Source organism: Engystomops pustulosus, chromosome 7 (genome assembly GCF_040894005.1).
Source record: "Engystomops pustulosus chromosome 7, aEngPut4.maternal, whole genome shotgun sequence".
NCBI classification, from domain to species: Eukaryota; Metazoa; Chordata; class Amphibia; order Anura; family Leptodactylidae; genus Engystomops; species Engystomops pustulosus.
Genome location: NC_092417.1, coordinates 54,224,253 through 54,242,064, shown reverse-complemented (window position 1 = coordinate 54,242,064; position 17,812 = coordinate 54,224,253). Strand labels below are relative to the sequence as shown.

At 41.6% G+C, this 17,812-nt stretch overlaps 1 protein-coding gene across 1 annotated transcript in view; it reads right to left on the bottom strand.

Moving 5' to 3' along the window:
• LOC140068777 (uncharacterized) overlaps positions 1-14,280 on the bottom strand; it is a 34,010-nt gene extending 19,730 nt beyond the window's left edge. The window contains exons 1-4 of the mRNA XM_072114173.1: positions 13,980-14,280; positions 9,870-10,401; positions 2,217-2,313; positions 1,639-1,740 (exon numbers count right to left, since the gene is read on the bottom strand). Of these exons, the coding sequence (XP_071970274.1) occupies positions 1,639-1,740; positions 2,217-2,313; positions 9,870-10,401; positions 13,980-14,232 (984 nt within the window). The 5' untranslated portion in view covers positions 14,233-14,280. The remainder of the gene's footprint in view (positions 1-1,638; positions 1,741-2,216; positions 2,314-9,869; positions 10,402-13,979) is intronic.
• Positions 14,281-17,812: the final 3,532 nt, after the last annotated feature.

The following is a 17,812-nucleotide window of genomic DNA, read 5'->3' as shown; positions in this document are numbered from 1 at the left end:
TTATAATTTAAGCACATTGTCATCTCACAGTATCTCAAAGCACAGAGGAATCATGAAGTGTCTGCTTAGAGAGTCTCTGCCCAGTAAGAGAGTCTCACTTACAATTTTACACTGAGTGATAGGAGGTAAAACAGCAATAAAACTGAGTAAAATTGTAAGGGTAGGGGGTTAAAAATGATCTTTGTGTAAACATAACTAGGGGATTATAATTTGACAGCTTTATTTCATGGGTAAACCAAGGGTACTCACATTGAACCAGCCCCTGAAATGCACAGAAAACTACTTTGTCCACATTGTTGTTCCCTCCACCTGACCTCCGAGGGGCTTAAAATACAGGGCAACTTTAATATCATTGGATAGATTCTTAAGAAGTATTTTTCAAAATGTTTGTTTTTCGATCCAATGCATATTTCTTGAGATTCCCATTTTTTAACAATGTTTTACCCATTCTTAATATAGGCAATAACAGCAACAAATGTCAAATAAAATGACATGAATTCTAAACTGAATCAATGTAATTTTTACTGGAGAATCTGAATCTGCACTAAAAAATGGGGGTTCCAATTTAAGATTATAAAGTTGCCCCCTGCCCCCTGGGTAGGGGGCCGAGTTTGGTATTATTGGATAGATTTTTGAAAAATATTTGACACATATATTTTTAGTTTTCGATCCAATATGTATTTTGCAAGATATTCCACCGCCACAACTTTTTGTTACACCCTGTATATATTATATGTGTGTGCAATTCATGTGTATATTCCATATATGTTTATAAGATTTGTATATACTGCATATATAAGTGCATAAATGTGTGCACATGAGTGTATACATATATGTACATATAAAGGTGTGTGTATTAGTGTGGAATTGTATGTGTATGTATACAAATATTTAAATATGTGCCTTGGTGTATAAAACTGTCTGACAGTACAGATATTTTTGTACAGATATAAGTGTACAGATATTTGTAAAGATAAGGGGGGCCCATTCAGAAGTCTGCTGTGTGGCCCAGTCTCTCCTAGGTATACCCCTGAACTGCCTGATTGTAACTCCCCCCTAACCTTCCTAGTCTGATCCACCAGGTGCCAGCAGGTAAGCCATCAAACCTGCCTCAGCAGGAGCAGAGCTCAATGGTGGAGCTGGAAGCTGGCGTCTAATAACCCAAAATCGTGGACAGTCCTGCCTCAGCCAGGACAGTTGGGAGGTATGATGACAGTAGGTTTGCCCTTTTCCTTAACTCTCTTTTTTATGCCTCTTATATTAACTTAAGTGTAATGTCTGTGAATAGGTTTAAAACTAATATAAGGAAGTAAATATGGCCCAAAGAAACTCCCCCCAAAATTTGGAAATACTTTCTTTGAAGGGGTTTTCCAGATGTTTTTTAAATTAACTTTTTTGAGAATAGGCCTTCATTTGTGAAGGGCTGACGTTAAAACCCCTTAAAAGTGAACCTGTCACCAGGAATCTAATTTTTAACTGGCAACAGGTTCCAATAGCCTGTGCCTGTGTCAGTTTCCTCTCCTTCAGACTCATCCAGCTCCTTCCCACTCAAAATTACATTTTGCCCCACTGAAAACAAGCCCTCATAATTCTCTGTAAACAGAAAGAAGGGGTTAAAACTTCAAGTTCATATTTTACCTCCAAGACATCAGTAAAATAATATCGAACTTCCTCTTTTGGATATGAATTCCAGACAATTTCACTCTGAAGGATTTCAAGTAATGTCCTATACATTGCCTCCTGTAAGGGGAAGATAACAGATTTCACTACTGCATTGCAATCAATAGTAATAATACATAATAATACTAATGCTGCAAACTTTCTGTGCAATAACTAAAGAGAGTATATAAAGTAAGTAATGAGGATCCATCTTTCATCATAACAGCGCTACTTTCTTACAGAGATGTGTATCCTGCAATACCAGGCAAGGCCACTAGAGTTACACTGTTTCTGTTTTTAAAAAATGCCCCTTTTAGGTTTCTTTCAAGATTATAAATGTAGTTTAATTGGGCAAGATAAAAAATTAGATATACAAGTTAAGAAAGTTGGAAAAGAAGGATATCACTGTACCGAACCAGGACAGAACCAGGGACCCCATGTCACATTAAGCTGGGTATACTACACTTATACTAGACTAGCCATCAACAGAAAAGCCTAAAATATTCCTTAAATGTTTGAAATATCTCAGTCCATTGACCTATGTGAGGCTTACTTACCCGTCCAGTGGATGCTATCTTATTCCCACTGTCCAAGAACCAGTTTCCAAACAGCATATGATCAAAGTCCTCTGATCCAACCTGGTATTTGCACAGCCTGTAAATAGATGTAGATAAGATTATATCATTTCTATAACAGAATCTGCAGCCACTTTTTGGTGAATAGAGAAGTTTCTGGCTGACGTCAGGCACCACAGATGGAACTTCAGAACTTATTGCATGTGGTTCTTAGATTATAAAACTACTATAAACCTACTGGAAATAAAACAGGGTGGACCAAGCCCCCCTAGAGGTGGCGGCAGACAGAATTTTATCATTCAATTATAAGTCTATATAGGAGTTTTGTATCAATGCTCAGAATGAAATAAAGCTACCATATATACTTGAGTATAAGCCGAGTTTTTCAGCACAATTTTTGTGCTGAAAATTCCCCACTTGGCTTCTACTCGGGTATATAAAAAATAATAAACTCGATACTCACCATTCTGATGGCCCGGGCAGCGGCTGACATCACATTTGTGCGCCGGCCGGGCCGCACGCATGAAGCCATCGCGGACTTAGAGCTGGCTTGAAGAAAGAGGTGGAGCTGACCATGGAGCTGCCACGCACATGAACCTAAAAGAGGAGCTGCCCTGGGCCGTCGGAATGGTGAGTACCGAGTTTATTTTTTTTATGGCAGACTACCTACTACAGGGGGCTGGCAGGATGGCTGGCTACTACAGGGGGATGGCAGGGTGGCTACTACAGGGGGCTGACTATATACTACAGGGGGCTGGCTTTATACTACAGGGGGCTTGCTGGCTATATACTGGGGCTGTGACCAATGCATTTCCCACCCTTGGCTTATACTCGAGTAAATAGGTTTTTCCAGTTTTTGTGTTAAAAATAGGGGTCTCGGCTTAAACTCAGGTCAGCTTATACTCGGGTATATACGGTATTTAGAAATTGGCTCTGGATCTTTAAGCCTATTGAAGTTTAAGCTTTCTACAAGTTGGTGTAGGAAGGAGAGGTTTGGGTTCATGGAGAACTGGGCTGACTTTGCTGTTGGCTAGCCGCTCTACAGTAGGGATGGGCTGCATCTCAATGGCAAGGATATAGGTGTTTTGGGGGAAAAAATGACTAAAATGTTGGAGGAGTGTTTAGGAACCTGGGAGGAGGGTAACTACACTTGTACAGAGCAAATTTAGTTTGAGCAAATGTATTTAGTTATGATACATGGGGGAGGAAGGGTGACTGGGATAAGATTAGGGAATAAGAACCAGAGGAATAGGGATAGGGAAAACAAAATAAAGTGTATGCACACAAATGCCAGAAGCCTCACAAACAAAATGGAGGAACTGGAACTTTTAATGTTGGGGCGCACATATGATATATTGCGTATCAGCGGGACATGGCTGGACATTAGCTAACATGGGCTGTTACTATAGATCAGGGGTAGGGAACCTATGGCTCGGGAACCAGAAATGTCTCTTTTGTTGGCTGCATCTGGCTCTCAGTCAGATATTTAATAAATAGTGATGGCTGCTGTGTGTCTCTTAGACTGATCACAGGACACAGGTACCGATGTTACCGCCGCCTACGTTCTTTGTACAACCCAGACGCCATCACCTAAGCCTGGGTCAAAGAGCATTGGATCGATGAGGACCTGGCTGCAGGCAGAGCTGGTAAGTGAATATTCTTTTTTTTTTTCCTAAATATCTGCTGGGATGCATGTGGTGAGTGTCAGGATTCGGAGTAGTGAACCCCCTGGACCACCGCGGACAATGATGTTAGAAGACACATGTAACCGGAATCTAAGTGGCAACCGGTCTTCACCAGAGCCCGCCACAAAGCAGGATGGTCTTGCTGCAGCGTGGTACCATCAGGTTGTTCCGAAGGTGCGACTTGTCCAGGGTGGCAGCCAGGGTTGAGGTACCGGATCACTAGGCAGTCTCGTGACCTTGCACAGTAGAGTATAATATTGCAGAGGGAATGGTGGAAGCTGGAGGAATGGGTGTAGAAAAGGCTGATGAGGTGTAATGTAGATAAATATAAGGTTATGCACTTGGGCCATGGAAAAAAAGGACAATTATGGTCAGACCACACATATGGAATATAGGTATCTAGGTATATATGAAGGAAGCTCAGCCTATATGCCCCCCACAGTATATAGCTAGTTCCAGCACATATGACCCCCAGTATACAGCTAGAGCCAGCAAATGCCCCCCCAAGTATAAAGCTAGTGCCAGCACATGCCACCCCAGTTATATAGCTAGTATATAGCTAGCACATGCCCCCCTAATATAAAGCTAGTGCAAGCACATATGTCCCTGCAGTATACAGCTACAGCTGCCCCCCAGTACATAAGTATCCCAGCACATGCCCCCCCATTATATATGCAGGCAGCAAAAAAAATAAAAAAGCTTAATACTTACCTACCTGTGTTCCCTGCAGCCGTCTCTTCCTCCAGGCATCTAGTTCTGGTCACCGGCGGATGCCAGCATCCTGCACTATGTAACCCAGACACCTAGGCCTAGTCACCACCTGGGTTGCACACAGGGCACAGGCAGTGGTAATATCGCTATCTGTGTCTTTTGATTACCGCTGTGTGCATCTTAAAAATGTACACAGCGCTGATCGCTATTGAGGACCTTGACAGCACCTCAAGGGTAGAAGATGAGGGGGGGGGGGGCGCCATAGGCGATCGCCTACACCTCTGCCCTGGCCCTGGTTGGACTTGATGGACTTCCAACCTTATGTACTCTGATACACTGAACTGTATATAGCCCTTCCCTTCTGCTCTGAATGACTGCTGTAGTTGTCAAAATCCTGCTACAGCTCTTCTACAGCAGACGGGAGGTTCTGTAGAAATTCTCAGTGAGACAAGCAGATAACTCTATACACTGAAAGACTGACCCAGAGTACTTGCAAACCTAGATTATAACTTTAGTTTTCACAGTCCTGCTGCTACTAACAACACACAAAGCTATGGTTTAACCTATCTCCAGGGCTGTTACCTAACACTGCATTCAGTTTTGTATGGTCTAACTAACATCATCCATTTTATATTCTGACACAATCCTTTGGCATACTGTTCTAAGGAAAGAAGTCCATGTTTCCAATGTTTGCTATTAAAATAATTTAATAACCTAGACAGGGAAATTCCCAGCCCGCCAGAGGCAGGAAACTCCCAGTCAGAAGAAGGTTTCATTTTCTGTTTGCCTAGAACGTGTTTTGAGGTCATCATTAAATAATTTTCTATAAACTGCACGGTTCTCTCCCCGCGTGCAGCCAAAATCAAGTCTGCAATATTAACAAAACCATATCAGGGGGACTCATTGTGTGTTCTGGAAATTGTATGGTTTTTCCCCAAACTGCACAACAACACCATGGTAATGTTTAACCCTGGTAAAATTGTAAGCTAGATGACTAAATGGTCCTGTGTCAATTAACTTTGCTATTTTTGAAGTATGTTGCTGTTTTTTTAAATCTTTTTAATCTTAAATCTAAATCTTTACATGTTTTTTGTATTCTACTACCTTATAGGGGTAAGGACTTCAATCACAAATCTAGGTTGACACTGTAGCTCACAAATCTCTACTGAGATTTTCACGCACAACCATCTCTAGGGATTTCAGAGAATGGTCCGAAAAAGAAAAAACATCCAGTGAGCGTCAGTTCTGTGGGCGGAAATGCCTTGTTGATGCCAGAGGTCAGAGGAGAATGGGCAGACTGGTTCGAGCTGATAGAAAGGCAACAGTGACTCAAATCGCCACCCGTTACAACCAAGGTAGGCAGAAGAGCATCTCTGAATGCACAGTACGTCGTACTTCGAGGCAGATGGGCTACAGCAGCAGAAGAGCACACCGGGTGCCACAACTTTCAGCTAAGAACAGGAAACTGAGGCTACAATTTGCACAAGCTCATCGAAATTGGACAGTAGAAGATTGGAAAAACGTTGCCTGGTCTGATGAGTCTCGATTTCTGCTGCATTCGGATGGTAGGGTCAGAATTTGGCGTCAACAACATGAAAGCATGGATCCATCCTGCCTTGTATCAATGGTTCAGGCTGGTGGTGGTGGTGTCAAGGTGTGGGGAATATTTTCTTGGCACTCTTTGGGCCCCTTGGTACCAATTGAGCATCGTTGCAACGCCACAGCCTACCTGAGTATTGTTGCTGACCATGTCCATCCCTTTATGACCACAATGTATCCAACATCTGATGGCTACTTGCACCATGTCATAAAGCTGGAATCATCTCAGACTGGTTTCTTGAACATGACAATGAGTTCACTGTACTCAAATGGCCTCCACAGTCACCAGATCTCAATCCAATACAGCATCTTTGGGATGTGGTGGAACTGGAGATTCGCATCATGGATGTGCAGCCGACAAATCTGCGGCAACTGTGTGATGCCATCATGTCAATATGGACCAAAATCTCTGAGGAATGCTTCCAGCACCTTGTTGAATCTATGCCACGAAGAATTGAGGCAGTTCTGAAGGCAAAAGGGGGTCCAACCCATTACTTGCATGGTGTACCTAATAAAGTGTCCGGTGAGTGTATATATATATATATATATATATATATATTTATATATATATATATACTCACCGGCCACTTTATTAGGTACACCTGTCCAACTGCTCGTTAACACTTAATTTCTAATCAGCCAATCACATGGCGGCAACTCAGTGCATTTAGGCATGTAGACATGGTCAAAACAATCTCCTGCAGTTCAAACCGAGCATCAGTATGGGGAAGAAAGGTGATTTGAGTGCCTTTGAACGTGGCATGGTTGTTGGTGCCAGAAGGGCTGGTCTGAGTATTTCAGAAACTGCTGATCTACTGGGATTTTCACGCACAACCATCTCTAGGGTTTACAGAGAATGGTCCGAAAAAGAAAAAACATCCAGTTAGCGGCAGTTCTGTGGGCGGAAATGCCTTGTTGATGCCAGAGGTCAGAGGAGAATGGGCAGACTGGTTCGAGCTGATAGAAAGGCAACAGTGACTCAAATCGCCACCCGTTACAACCAAGGTAGGCAGAAGAGCATCTCTAAACGCACAGTACGTCGAACTTTGAGGCAGATGGGCTACAGCAGCAGAAGACCACACAGGGTGCCACTCCTTTCAGCTAACAACAGGAAACTGAGGCTACAATTTGCACAAGCTCATCGAAATTGGACAGTAGAAGATTGGAAAAACGTTGCCTGGTCTGATGAGTCTCGATTTCTGCTGCGACATTCGGATGGTAGGGTCAGAATTTGGCATCAACATCATGAAAGCATGGATCCATCCTGCCTTGTATCAACGGTTTAGGCTGCTGGTGGTGGTGTAATGGTGTGGGGAATATTTTCTTGGCAATCTTTGGGCCCCTTGGTACCAATTGAGCATCGTTGCAACGCCACAGCCTACCTGAGTATTGTTGCTGACCATGTCCATCCCTTTATGACCACAATGTACCCAACATCTGATGGCTACTTTCAGCAGGATAATGTGCCATGTCATAAAGCTTGAATCATCTCAGACTGGTTTCTTGAACATGACAATAAGTTCACTGTACTCAAATGGCCTCCACAGTCACCAGATCTCAATCCAATACAGCATCTTTGGGATGTGGTGGAACGGGAGATTCGCATCATGGATGTGCAGCCGACAAATCTGCGGCAACTGTGTGATGCCATCATGTCAATATGGACCAAAATCTCTGAGGAATGCTTCCAGCACCTTGTTGAATCTATGCCACGAAGAATTGAGGCAGTTCTGAAGGCAAAAGGGGGTCCAACCCGTTACTAGCATGGTGTACCTAATAAAGTGGTGTACACTCCTCCCCTCTACATTCAAGGGGTGGAGGGCCAGGGTGACGTATCCCACTACATAGGCATAAAGCGGGATATGTCTGTGCCATAGGTTGTGCGAACATGTCGGAATCCTCCTTATGTGTCCTTACAACATATGGCAATTAACATGGTGTGAATCCAGCCTTATTCTGCACAGTATTGCTATATAAATTTATATGAGCAGTACACAGTACTACTACTGTTACCCTGTATCTATGGGCTGTTCGGACTTCAGTTATTTCCTTTAGTTAGACGCCCTGCACACAATCGGGGACTGCCCCTGGAAATGGACCCATATGTCAGCCCAATCTCCCAGAAAGCACATGTACAGAGGGGAAGTCCTTGCTTTATGCCCTTATGTCCATCTGGCAGAGGTATAATAGAAGGACTCCACTTCTGTACAAGGTGTGCTGTCCATGGGTTCAGGGCAACATATTGACACGTTTCTACCTGCAGCACTGAATCGTGTGCAGGAGGCCTTAATGTGAGCGAAAATCCACTGGTGGTGGAACACACAGAACAGGTGCAAATCTCTCCATTATACTTTACATCTGTAGAGACACTGGAAAGACTTGCACCTGTCCTGTGTCTTAAATCGCTCGGTGGGATCAACATAGGTCTGATTCAAAGGACTGAGAATGTTTGCGTGCAACTGGCCTTAGTCTAATGTTTATCAAATCTTCACAAGAACACAAATTAAATATACAGTAGATAGATCTGACATGATTGACATAAAATAGGTTCTCTGCCTTTTTGAGACGAGAAGTGATTTTGATTCTGGTGCTGTTTCTAGGCATACATTTTGTCTCTGATAATGGGGAATCACATTTGCAACCTTGTCATTAGGCCTATCAGTGTGTTAAAATGGCGTTGCATTTAATTGGTACTTTAAAGCAAATCAATTTCTCTATAGTGATATTCTAGGCCAGTGAACTTCAACCAAAACTTTGCAAAGTGCCAGCACAGAAATTTAAGCAGTAATTTATTTCTGCCTGTCCTTTTACAACTTTCAATCAAATCTGTCTTTTGAGGACACCAACGCAGTTGGAAGGAGCATGCAAGTTTGCGTATAATTGCAGGAAGATTCTATGAGTCCTGTCTGATAAACTCCATTCTGGGGTGATGGCCTGGGTGCCCAAGGAGAGGGCTCCACTTGCCGCCTTTGGCACCCGTGCCATAGGTTCGCCACCACTGTTCTAGGCTCTACATGTGTATGGAGTAATCAGCTTGTGCAGGGCGGCACTAGGCTCAATTACAAATAACCTAATGATGATCACGCCAGATTCAGAAAGCCAGTTCTGGAGACCCAATAGTATTGTGTTATTGTGACAGTGCACACTCTTGGTGACATTTATCAGTACTGACATTTCATAAGCCATCTACTGCATTGCTGCAGCCATTAAACTTTTCATAATTAGTCATAAATTGGTCAAAAATGGAGGATATAGCAAATTTGGCACTGGTCAATGATGAATATCATAGTAGTTGAAAAAAGACAACTGCAGAACTGGAATCCTGGCTTTGGGTAGTTCTCAGCATAGTCATAATATCCATTGCTTTTGTCTGTTAAATTTAGTAAACAATGGAAACAAATGATTTAAAAAAAGTCTTCTGTTTTCCATTTGTATGCCTGCCTTTATACTATAATATCTCACTTTTGTAGCAAGACTTAATTTATATTAAGTTAAGACATATTAATCCTTACATTTACTACATTCATATGTGTGGGTGACACTAATTTCAATAAGAAGCAACCATGTTTTTCTATTCCAATACAACCTCTGCACATATCATACAATATTTATGTACATGCATTACCATTATATATCTTACCTTCTATGTTCTTTATGAGCCCATTGAAATAGCAGCACGTGATCTTCAAATTTCTGATTCTTATCAATTAAACACTTGAGCTGATCAAATAAATCAACATGAAGGCACTTCATATAGGTAACAGCCAAGACCTCCGGATATTGCTCAAGTCTTAGTATAATTTCTGTAATGTTCTTCTCAAGTTCTAGCAGATACTGTCCTACACCTTTATCAAGCTCAAACTTTGGACTGTGTTTCTTCATATCATTTTCAAAAACATTCTCCAGCTCTTTGCCCCATTCATGGGGGCTCCATTCAGGATCCTTGTTGCAGTTTTGCTGCCTTGCCCATGTAATACATTGAGAAATGGACTGAAGGTTCACAGTCTGATTGGGATCGCCATCAAGGGCCAAGGTCAAGGATCTCCACATGTCTTGGGCTACAACCTCATACAATTCACTGCCATCCAGTTTTCCATTTTGCTCTACATCATGGATCAATAGGCAAGCGTTATAATATTTATTTGTGTCCATCAGACTTTTGAACTGTTCTTCTAGAAAATAAAAGTAATTAAAAAAAAATTAACCCCTGCATTGTATATAGTCATGCAGATGTATGTTGGCAGTGACATTAACAACTTAGGTGAAAAGCAATAATTTGCATTATTACTGTATGTATATAAAGTTCCAATTATTTTGAAATAATATAGAAGAGCATTGGTGCCAGGTTACAAATATAAGCAGACTGAGTAGGACAAGATAAGCATAGTCTGTTGCCTTTGAACATAAAAGGGGATCTACATACTGGACAGCAAAACTAATATCTTGGTGATAAAGAAGCAGGGGGTGGCTGAGACTGTGTTATAGTATGTAAAGCCTTATGACAGAGGGGCTAGGCCGCTAGGATAACCCCTCAGGAGTAATAGCATCATTTTAAAAGTTGATTCTAGAAGGAAGATAGATACAAATGTCCAGAGCAGCACAGCGTGGCATATAAAGGTGGATACTATGCCGTAGAGTCCTTGGCCAGGAGTTCTCAACATAAAACAAAGAAATGGCAGCACAGCAAAGTTCAGAACGTGTAAAAACTGTGATCCTTTATTCCATGTTAAAGTGCAACGTTTCGGTTACAAAACCTTGATTGAGGATTTTTTTTACTTTTTGAACTTTGGAGTGCTGCCATTTCTCATGATTTAATAGATAGATATAACAAGCGTTAGATAGATAGATAGACAGACAGAAAGACAGATAGATAGATAGATATAACAAGCGTTAGATAGATGATTGAATGATAGATAGATAGATAGATAGATAGATAGAACAAGCGTTAGTTAGATAGATAGATATAACAAGCGTTAGATAGATAGATAGATAGATAGATAGATAGATAGATAGATAGATAGATGATTGATAGATTGATACCCAGAGAGGAAATTTTCATGTCACTACAGCCACACACTAAAATACAATGAAAAATATAAAACAAACACCAATCCATACAAATGGACCACCCATAGTTAAAATAGACAAATACACTACTGGAGCTTTTTTAATCGACACTTTGTGCAGTATTGGCAAGAAATATTAGGGCTTATTTACTAAGGTCCCGCTGATGCACTTTCGGCGGGTTTTCCGTCATTTTCGGGATTTGCGCCGCTGGGACAGATATTTGCAGCGACCACTAAATCCACAAATCAGTTCATCAATAGGGCTAGTGCGAGGCTATAATGAATAAGTGTATGTAGGAGTCCAAGTTCTGGACCACAGGCTAACAAGGTGCCAATGCTAGACTGAGATAAATGCCGTGTACAAATCAATAAAATACATATCGGTTTGCCCCATTGATTACCCCAATCTTTTGTATAAAGACAATTTTCAGTCAATCCCTACACTCACCACTGGTTTTTAAGGAGTTTTTCACATAAGAGCTTACACTAATGTCACAGATCCCACTGTAGATCTATTTTATATTAGTAAGAAATAAAAGTTCATTTTTATAAGTTAAAGAATCCTTTTTTTGTTGCTTCAATGCAACATGGAAATAAAATGATAGAAATTAGAGGTCCAACCGACAAGTGGTCCTAGGATTATCTGACTATCATAGTATTTAGGCTTGGTGCAGTTGTGCATTAGTTCGTGATGACCCCAAGTGCTTCATGAAGACATAAAGGGAGATTTGTCATGGCTTGTACACCTGAAAATATGCATAAAAGCTGTGATTTAGTCACAATTCTCCAACCTCCTCCACACCAGTTGGGTGGAGAGGGGGCAGTGCTGGGCCATTCAGTGGGCCGGCACAGAGCGTTCCTATCCCATGCCTGCACACTAGATTTATCCTGCATCTGTTCAAGCGCAGGCTAGGGCGCCATTCAACACCAGGTCAGACCTGCCATAGATTTGCCCCACTAGCGCACGTGCTCTCCGCCCTCCTGATAGATCGGGTGTGTGCCACTTGGCACCATCATACGTGTGTATGTTAAATGTGCCTCATAATGTTGAGATGTCTGTTAGATTAGAAGCACACAAAGGCACATTACTCTTACAGTAAGTATCAACATATGTTTGACTCCAGACTCTCTACAGACTTGCCAAGTTTTCAGTGTGAGTACGGTTAATAGCAGGTGTTCAGTGTGCACAATCTGACAGAGAAGTTTTGAGTCAAAAGGAAAACTAGAAGCAGACATGAGGTATAGTCATAAAAGATCGATAAAAAGAAAAAAATAAACCCAGCAGTCATGCGTGAAGAGCAATGCTGTATCCATTTCACTATGAAGTGAAAAAAATATTTGTGCCGTTAGAGATATTGTTCAAAAGGGAAGTATGAGGAGGTTGTGATGAGGCCGGGCTAGTGGTCCCTTCCACCTCTATCACTGCGCATCTGATGTTCTATTCAGGTCTATTCCAACTATGGCTAAGTTTTCAAAAAAGTAACGTGGATTGTGCCTCATTACAGGTGATGCACTTTACCAATTAATGAACCGTTTGTCTTCTGCAGCCGTCTTGTGTATATAATGTAAGTCTCCACATGTCCTCAAGGTGGTCTTAATTGGCAAAGGAGATAATAAGGAGAACTCTCACTTCCTGAGATTCGTCAAAAGCCTTTCACTTAGCTAAACCATTTCCCTACACTCCACTGATGAGATGCAAAGTCAACTTAAAAAATGGAACAACAAAAGCATTAAGGGGCACATTTACTTACCCGGTCCAGTCGCGATCCAGCGGCGGGTTCTCCGATTCGGGTCCGGCCGGGATTCACTAAGGTCCGTACGCCGATATCCACTAGGTGTCGCTGCTGCGCCGAGGTCCGCTGGAGTTCACCTTCTATTTCTTGGTGCAGGTAAGTGTGTGTCAAGTGACACTTTTTTTAAAAATACTGGCATTTTTTCGAATCCGTCGAGTTTTTCGACGGCCACGCCCCCCATTTCCGCCGCATGCATCCCCGGCGCGATTGCGCTGAAATCCGATCGCGTGCGCCAAAATCTCGGGCCAATTCAGGGAAAAATCGGAAAAATACAGGAAACCTGACGAAAATGCGTGAATCGGATCCTTAGTAAATGACCCCCTATATGTCCAAAAAAATGCTAAAAAGCTGTAGCAAGATATCCAATTTTTATTATAACCCAATTGCATGAAAAATGTGATACTAACATAACGTTTTGTTACAATTTTGTGTATTTTTGTAATCAATGAATAAAAATATAAATGTGTTCTTTTTTCTTTTGGGTCACTTTTAATTTTGAACATTATTGAATATTTTATTTTCTTGTCCCATTAGGGAAATCTCTGCTTGCAGTCAGTGAGTGAAACCATTAGTATACAGTACACACTCTAACAATATATTACATGTCTGTGTGACTGCTGGAAAGATAGAAATTAGAGAGTACAGGGCTCAGATATGTCGGCAGTGTCATTCAGTAAGGAGCAGCAGGTCACATCATCAACCTGTTGCAGCATTCATTAGTGGGAATTAGCACCTTCATCTCGTGATCAGTGGAAGTCTCTGCTATCAGAATCCCACTGATCACATAATTCCCTATCCTGTAATGAAGTCTTGAGATAACCCTGTTAAGTTTAGTTTTTTCCAAATTGACAATAAAATTTAGATGCCTTAGGTTCTACCAAAGAGACTCACCTTTAGATTTACAATTTTCCTGAGGTTCCGAGACAAGCTTCACTTTGTTTTTCAGTTTAACATAATTTGTGATGGGTACTTCAAATGTTAGACGTTCCTTGATTTTTTTCAGGTGGGTGTTCTCTTTTGGCTGGCCTTTATTAGGCAGGAGGGGATTATTTTCGGGATGAGACACACGGATGTTCTTGAGTTTACTCAGTACTTTCTTAAAAGAGTTTTTCTTCTTGCCCATCTGTACAGTTGAATGCTGCATTTATGAAGCCTAGTGTATACAGAGGTTGTCTTTCTGTTCTTGTGTCTCTTTCCTCTACACAGTCTGCTCACCAGCAGCATCTGCTCCTCCTCTATTTGCTTCTGTAATATTCAACTCCAAAAATGTAACCACGCCTTGGAAATTATAGTGTGTGCAACGACTGACAAAGCAGAAAATCTAAAGGCTGGATAGAAATTTACATTCTAAATGTATTCTAGATATGTTGATGGACAATGTATTTACATCATCTTTGTAGTATCACCTGTAGAGTATAGCTTATATTCCTATATTTATACTCCTGTTTCCACAGTACTTCTATTAACCAATTATCTATCTAGCCATCTATCTTTTTACAATATCTTTCCATTGTTCTTTCTTTTCTTACAATACCTTAAAATCTTTCTTTCTATCTATCTATTTATCCTGTAAATAACTATTCAATTACAATTTATTAAATTAGGAGCCGAGCTGGGGTGGGCTCTTTAAAAAAAAAAAAGATGCACTTACCTCCTCCATCACTCCAGGAGTCCGGCGCCACGGTCCCTCTAATCTGTGCCTCTGTTTGTTTATAAGAGTCCGGAAGCTGTGCTCGGGGAGCTTCCGGTCGGCCTGGTATGCCTACGCATCACCATACCCTATCGCCTGATACAGTGATGATAAAAAGGGACGGGTGGGACCCCTTGCCATGCGCCAGGAATTGCAACTATTTCAGGGCTTTTACAGCAGAAAACTGACTCTATCTTTTTGCCTCTATCCAGGGGCGTTGCTAGGATGGTAAAACGTCCGGGGCACGGGCCCCAACGCATATGTATAACACTTTCAGTAATGCCCACTCCTGTACACAACCTATACAGCTACATAAAACACAGGAGAAATCCCTACCTGTTACATCCAGTGGCAGGAGGTGCTTCCTAATATAACATGTTATAAAAGCCATAAAACCTATATACAGGCGGTCCCCCACTAAAGAACAACCGACTTATAGACGACCCTCTGGACGGAGCTCTGGATGTTGGTAATTGACTGTACTTTAGTCCCAGGCTACAATAAACAGCTATAACAGTTATCACCGGTGTCTGCAACAAAAATTTATTGTTAATCCTGGTTCTTATGACAACCCAACATTTTTGTCCCTTTGTGGGGACACTTAATAAAGCACTATAATAAAGCTGACAATTACTGCCCCACCATAGTATAAGGCTCCATAATTTCACCCCCTCCCCAGTGTGCCACCTACCTAATAATGTTCCCTAATCTTGAACTAACAAGTAAGAATGCAATTTACACTTAATAACTGTGCCCCCCCCCCCACTAATTAGCTCTGAACGTGGCCCTAAACTAAATAATGCCCTGCCTAATCATGCCCACATAAGGAAATCCCCTCACCTAATACCTACACTAAGTAATGTCCACACAGCCCACAGTAATGTCCCTCACAGCCCCCAATAAGATGTTCCCCATAGCCCCCTGCAATGTTCCCCACAGCCCTGACTAAGAATTCCACCACAGCCCCCCAATGTCATCACAGCCTCCGATGTTCCCCACAGCCCCACTAAGAAGTCCCCCACAGTCCCCAGTAATGTCCCCCACAACCCTCCCCCAATGTCATCACAGCCCCAGATGTCCCCCAGACCCCCCCCCCCCAATGTCATCCCAGCCCCCAGTAATGTCCAATACATACGGGGCACAGGTCAAAAGATCCGGGGCACGGGCCCGGGATCTTTTGACGTTGCAACGCCCCTGCCTCTATCTGTCTCTCTATTTGACACCATCTATCTTGTATCTACTTATTGAGGGACATTTATTATTTGCCGGAACATTGCATGATGAACTGGTGTATGATTTAATCCCCGCTCATCCTGATGTACCTGTTGGCTGGCTATGCTGGCGTACAATTGCGCTATTACTGGGGAACTGCTTCTATCCACACCCCCTTCACCTCCCTCCATGCCCACTTGGTGCCAATTTGACGTAAATGGAGAAAATGCTAACCGCCAGGAATTGTGATTATTTCAGGCCTTGCATTCCAGACTGCAATCTATTTATTTATATTTTCTATTTTTATGTCCTATTTAATCTATTTATTAACTGTATCTTTCTATGCACTTATTTTTTTCATCTATCTAGTAATGGACTGTCTTTTTAAGTATCCATCTCTCTATCCACTGATCTACAGATCTACAGAATCTACATTTTAAAGACTTTTAGAGAAGTACGGCAAGGTTTCTCAGGATTCAAAACATTTCGTTTCATGTAATTTCATTTCATCATCTTGGGATAATTTCTTAACTAAACCACCTAAACCACACCAGTCATAACACACTTTTAATCTAACCAAAGCTTTGCCAATAAAAACAATTTTGATAGTTGTTGTTGAAATACTGGAAATAAATTGGTTACCAGGGTAAACACCACATTACTACAAATAGACTTTTTGTAAAGGCTACAGAAATGTATTAGTACACAAATCAATAAAAAGATTTTTAAAAGCAATTGAAAATCAAATCAATAAATTTGACCTAAGGGTTATACACAGCTAATTGGAGACATGTAGTAGGTGTTTTTTTACATCCATTAATTTCTATGGGTCATGCAAAAGGCAGTGGATACCACGACCCTGTGCATTAGCTGACTGCCGAGCCACAAAAAATAGAACAGGTCCTCTTCCTTCCTGTACTATCCTTGATAAATGTCATCGGCGCATGAACAGCACTTGCCTGCCAATGACATACAGGCTGTAAACAGAACATACACACACAAAAAACATTGGGGCACATTTACTAAGGGCTTTGTGCCAGTTTTCTGTCGGACTTTGCACATTCTTTCTAGTAGAAACTGCTTGCACAGGTATTTAAGAAGGGGTTGCACCACAAATGGTTCATGCGCAAGCGTTATATGGCGCAACTGCACTAGGCATTATGCAACATAAATTATTGGACATTCCGGTGAGTGCACCAGAATTATCAAGCAAAGCCTGTCGCACGCCGTATGTTAAAGGTGCACCACAAGAACTCTGGGAAGAGACATATTCATGATTTCTGGAGCACGTTCTTAATGAATCTGGCGCACCGAGCATTATGCATGGGCAGAGCACTTTTAGTGAAGTTTTCACTAATTTTAGTAAATGTGCCTCATTGTGTGAACACAAAACAACTGATTAAATACGTCTCTTGCAAAATGTGCACACACCCTGACCAGCCTGGCCAGAGACTGACCAAGATAATAAAAACCCAATAAACATCTCTTCTTAAAACAGTGGCATGTAAGGCAATGAATGGGTTGTGCCTTGTACTTAGTTGTACTGAGGAAAATGGGGCTGTGATGCAATAGTACCCACAACCTATTGGTAATTGTAATGCTGGTTTTGGAAGAAAACACCTATGCTTTTATATACACCCACTATTCATACATGTATTTTTTTATTGCATATAGTTTGTCCGATTGTAGATATAGATTAAAAATATTCAAATGCGGCTGCCATTAGAGGCGGCTTGGGAGGTTACTGTATAATGCGCATACATAATAATAATTCCTTTATTTATATAGCGCTCACAGATTATGCAGCGCTACACCAAATAGG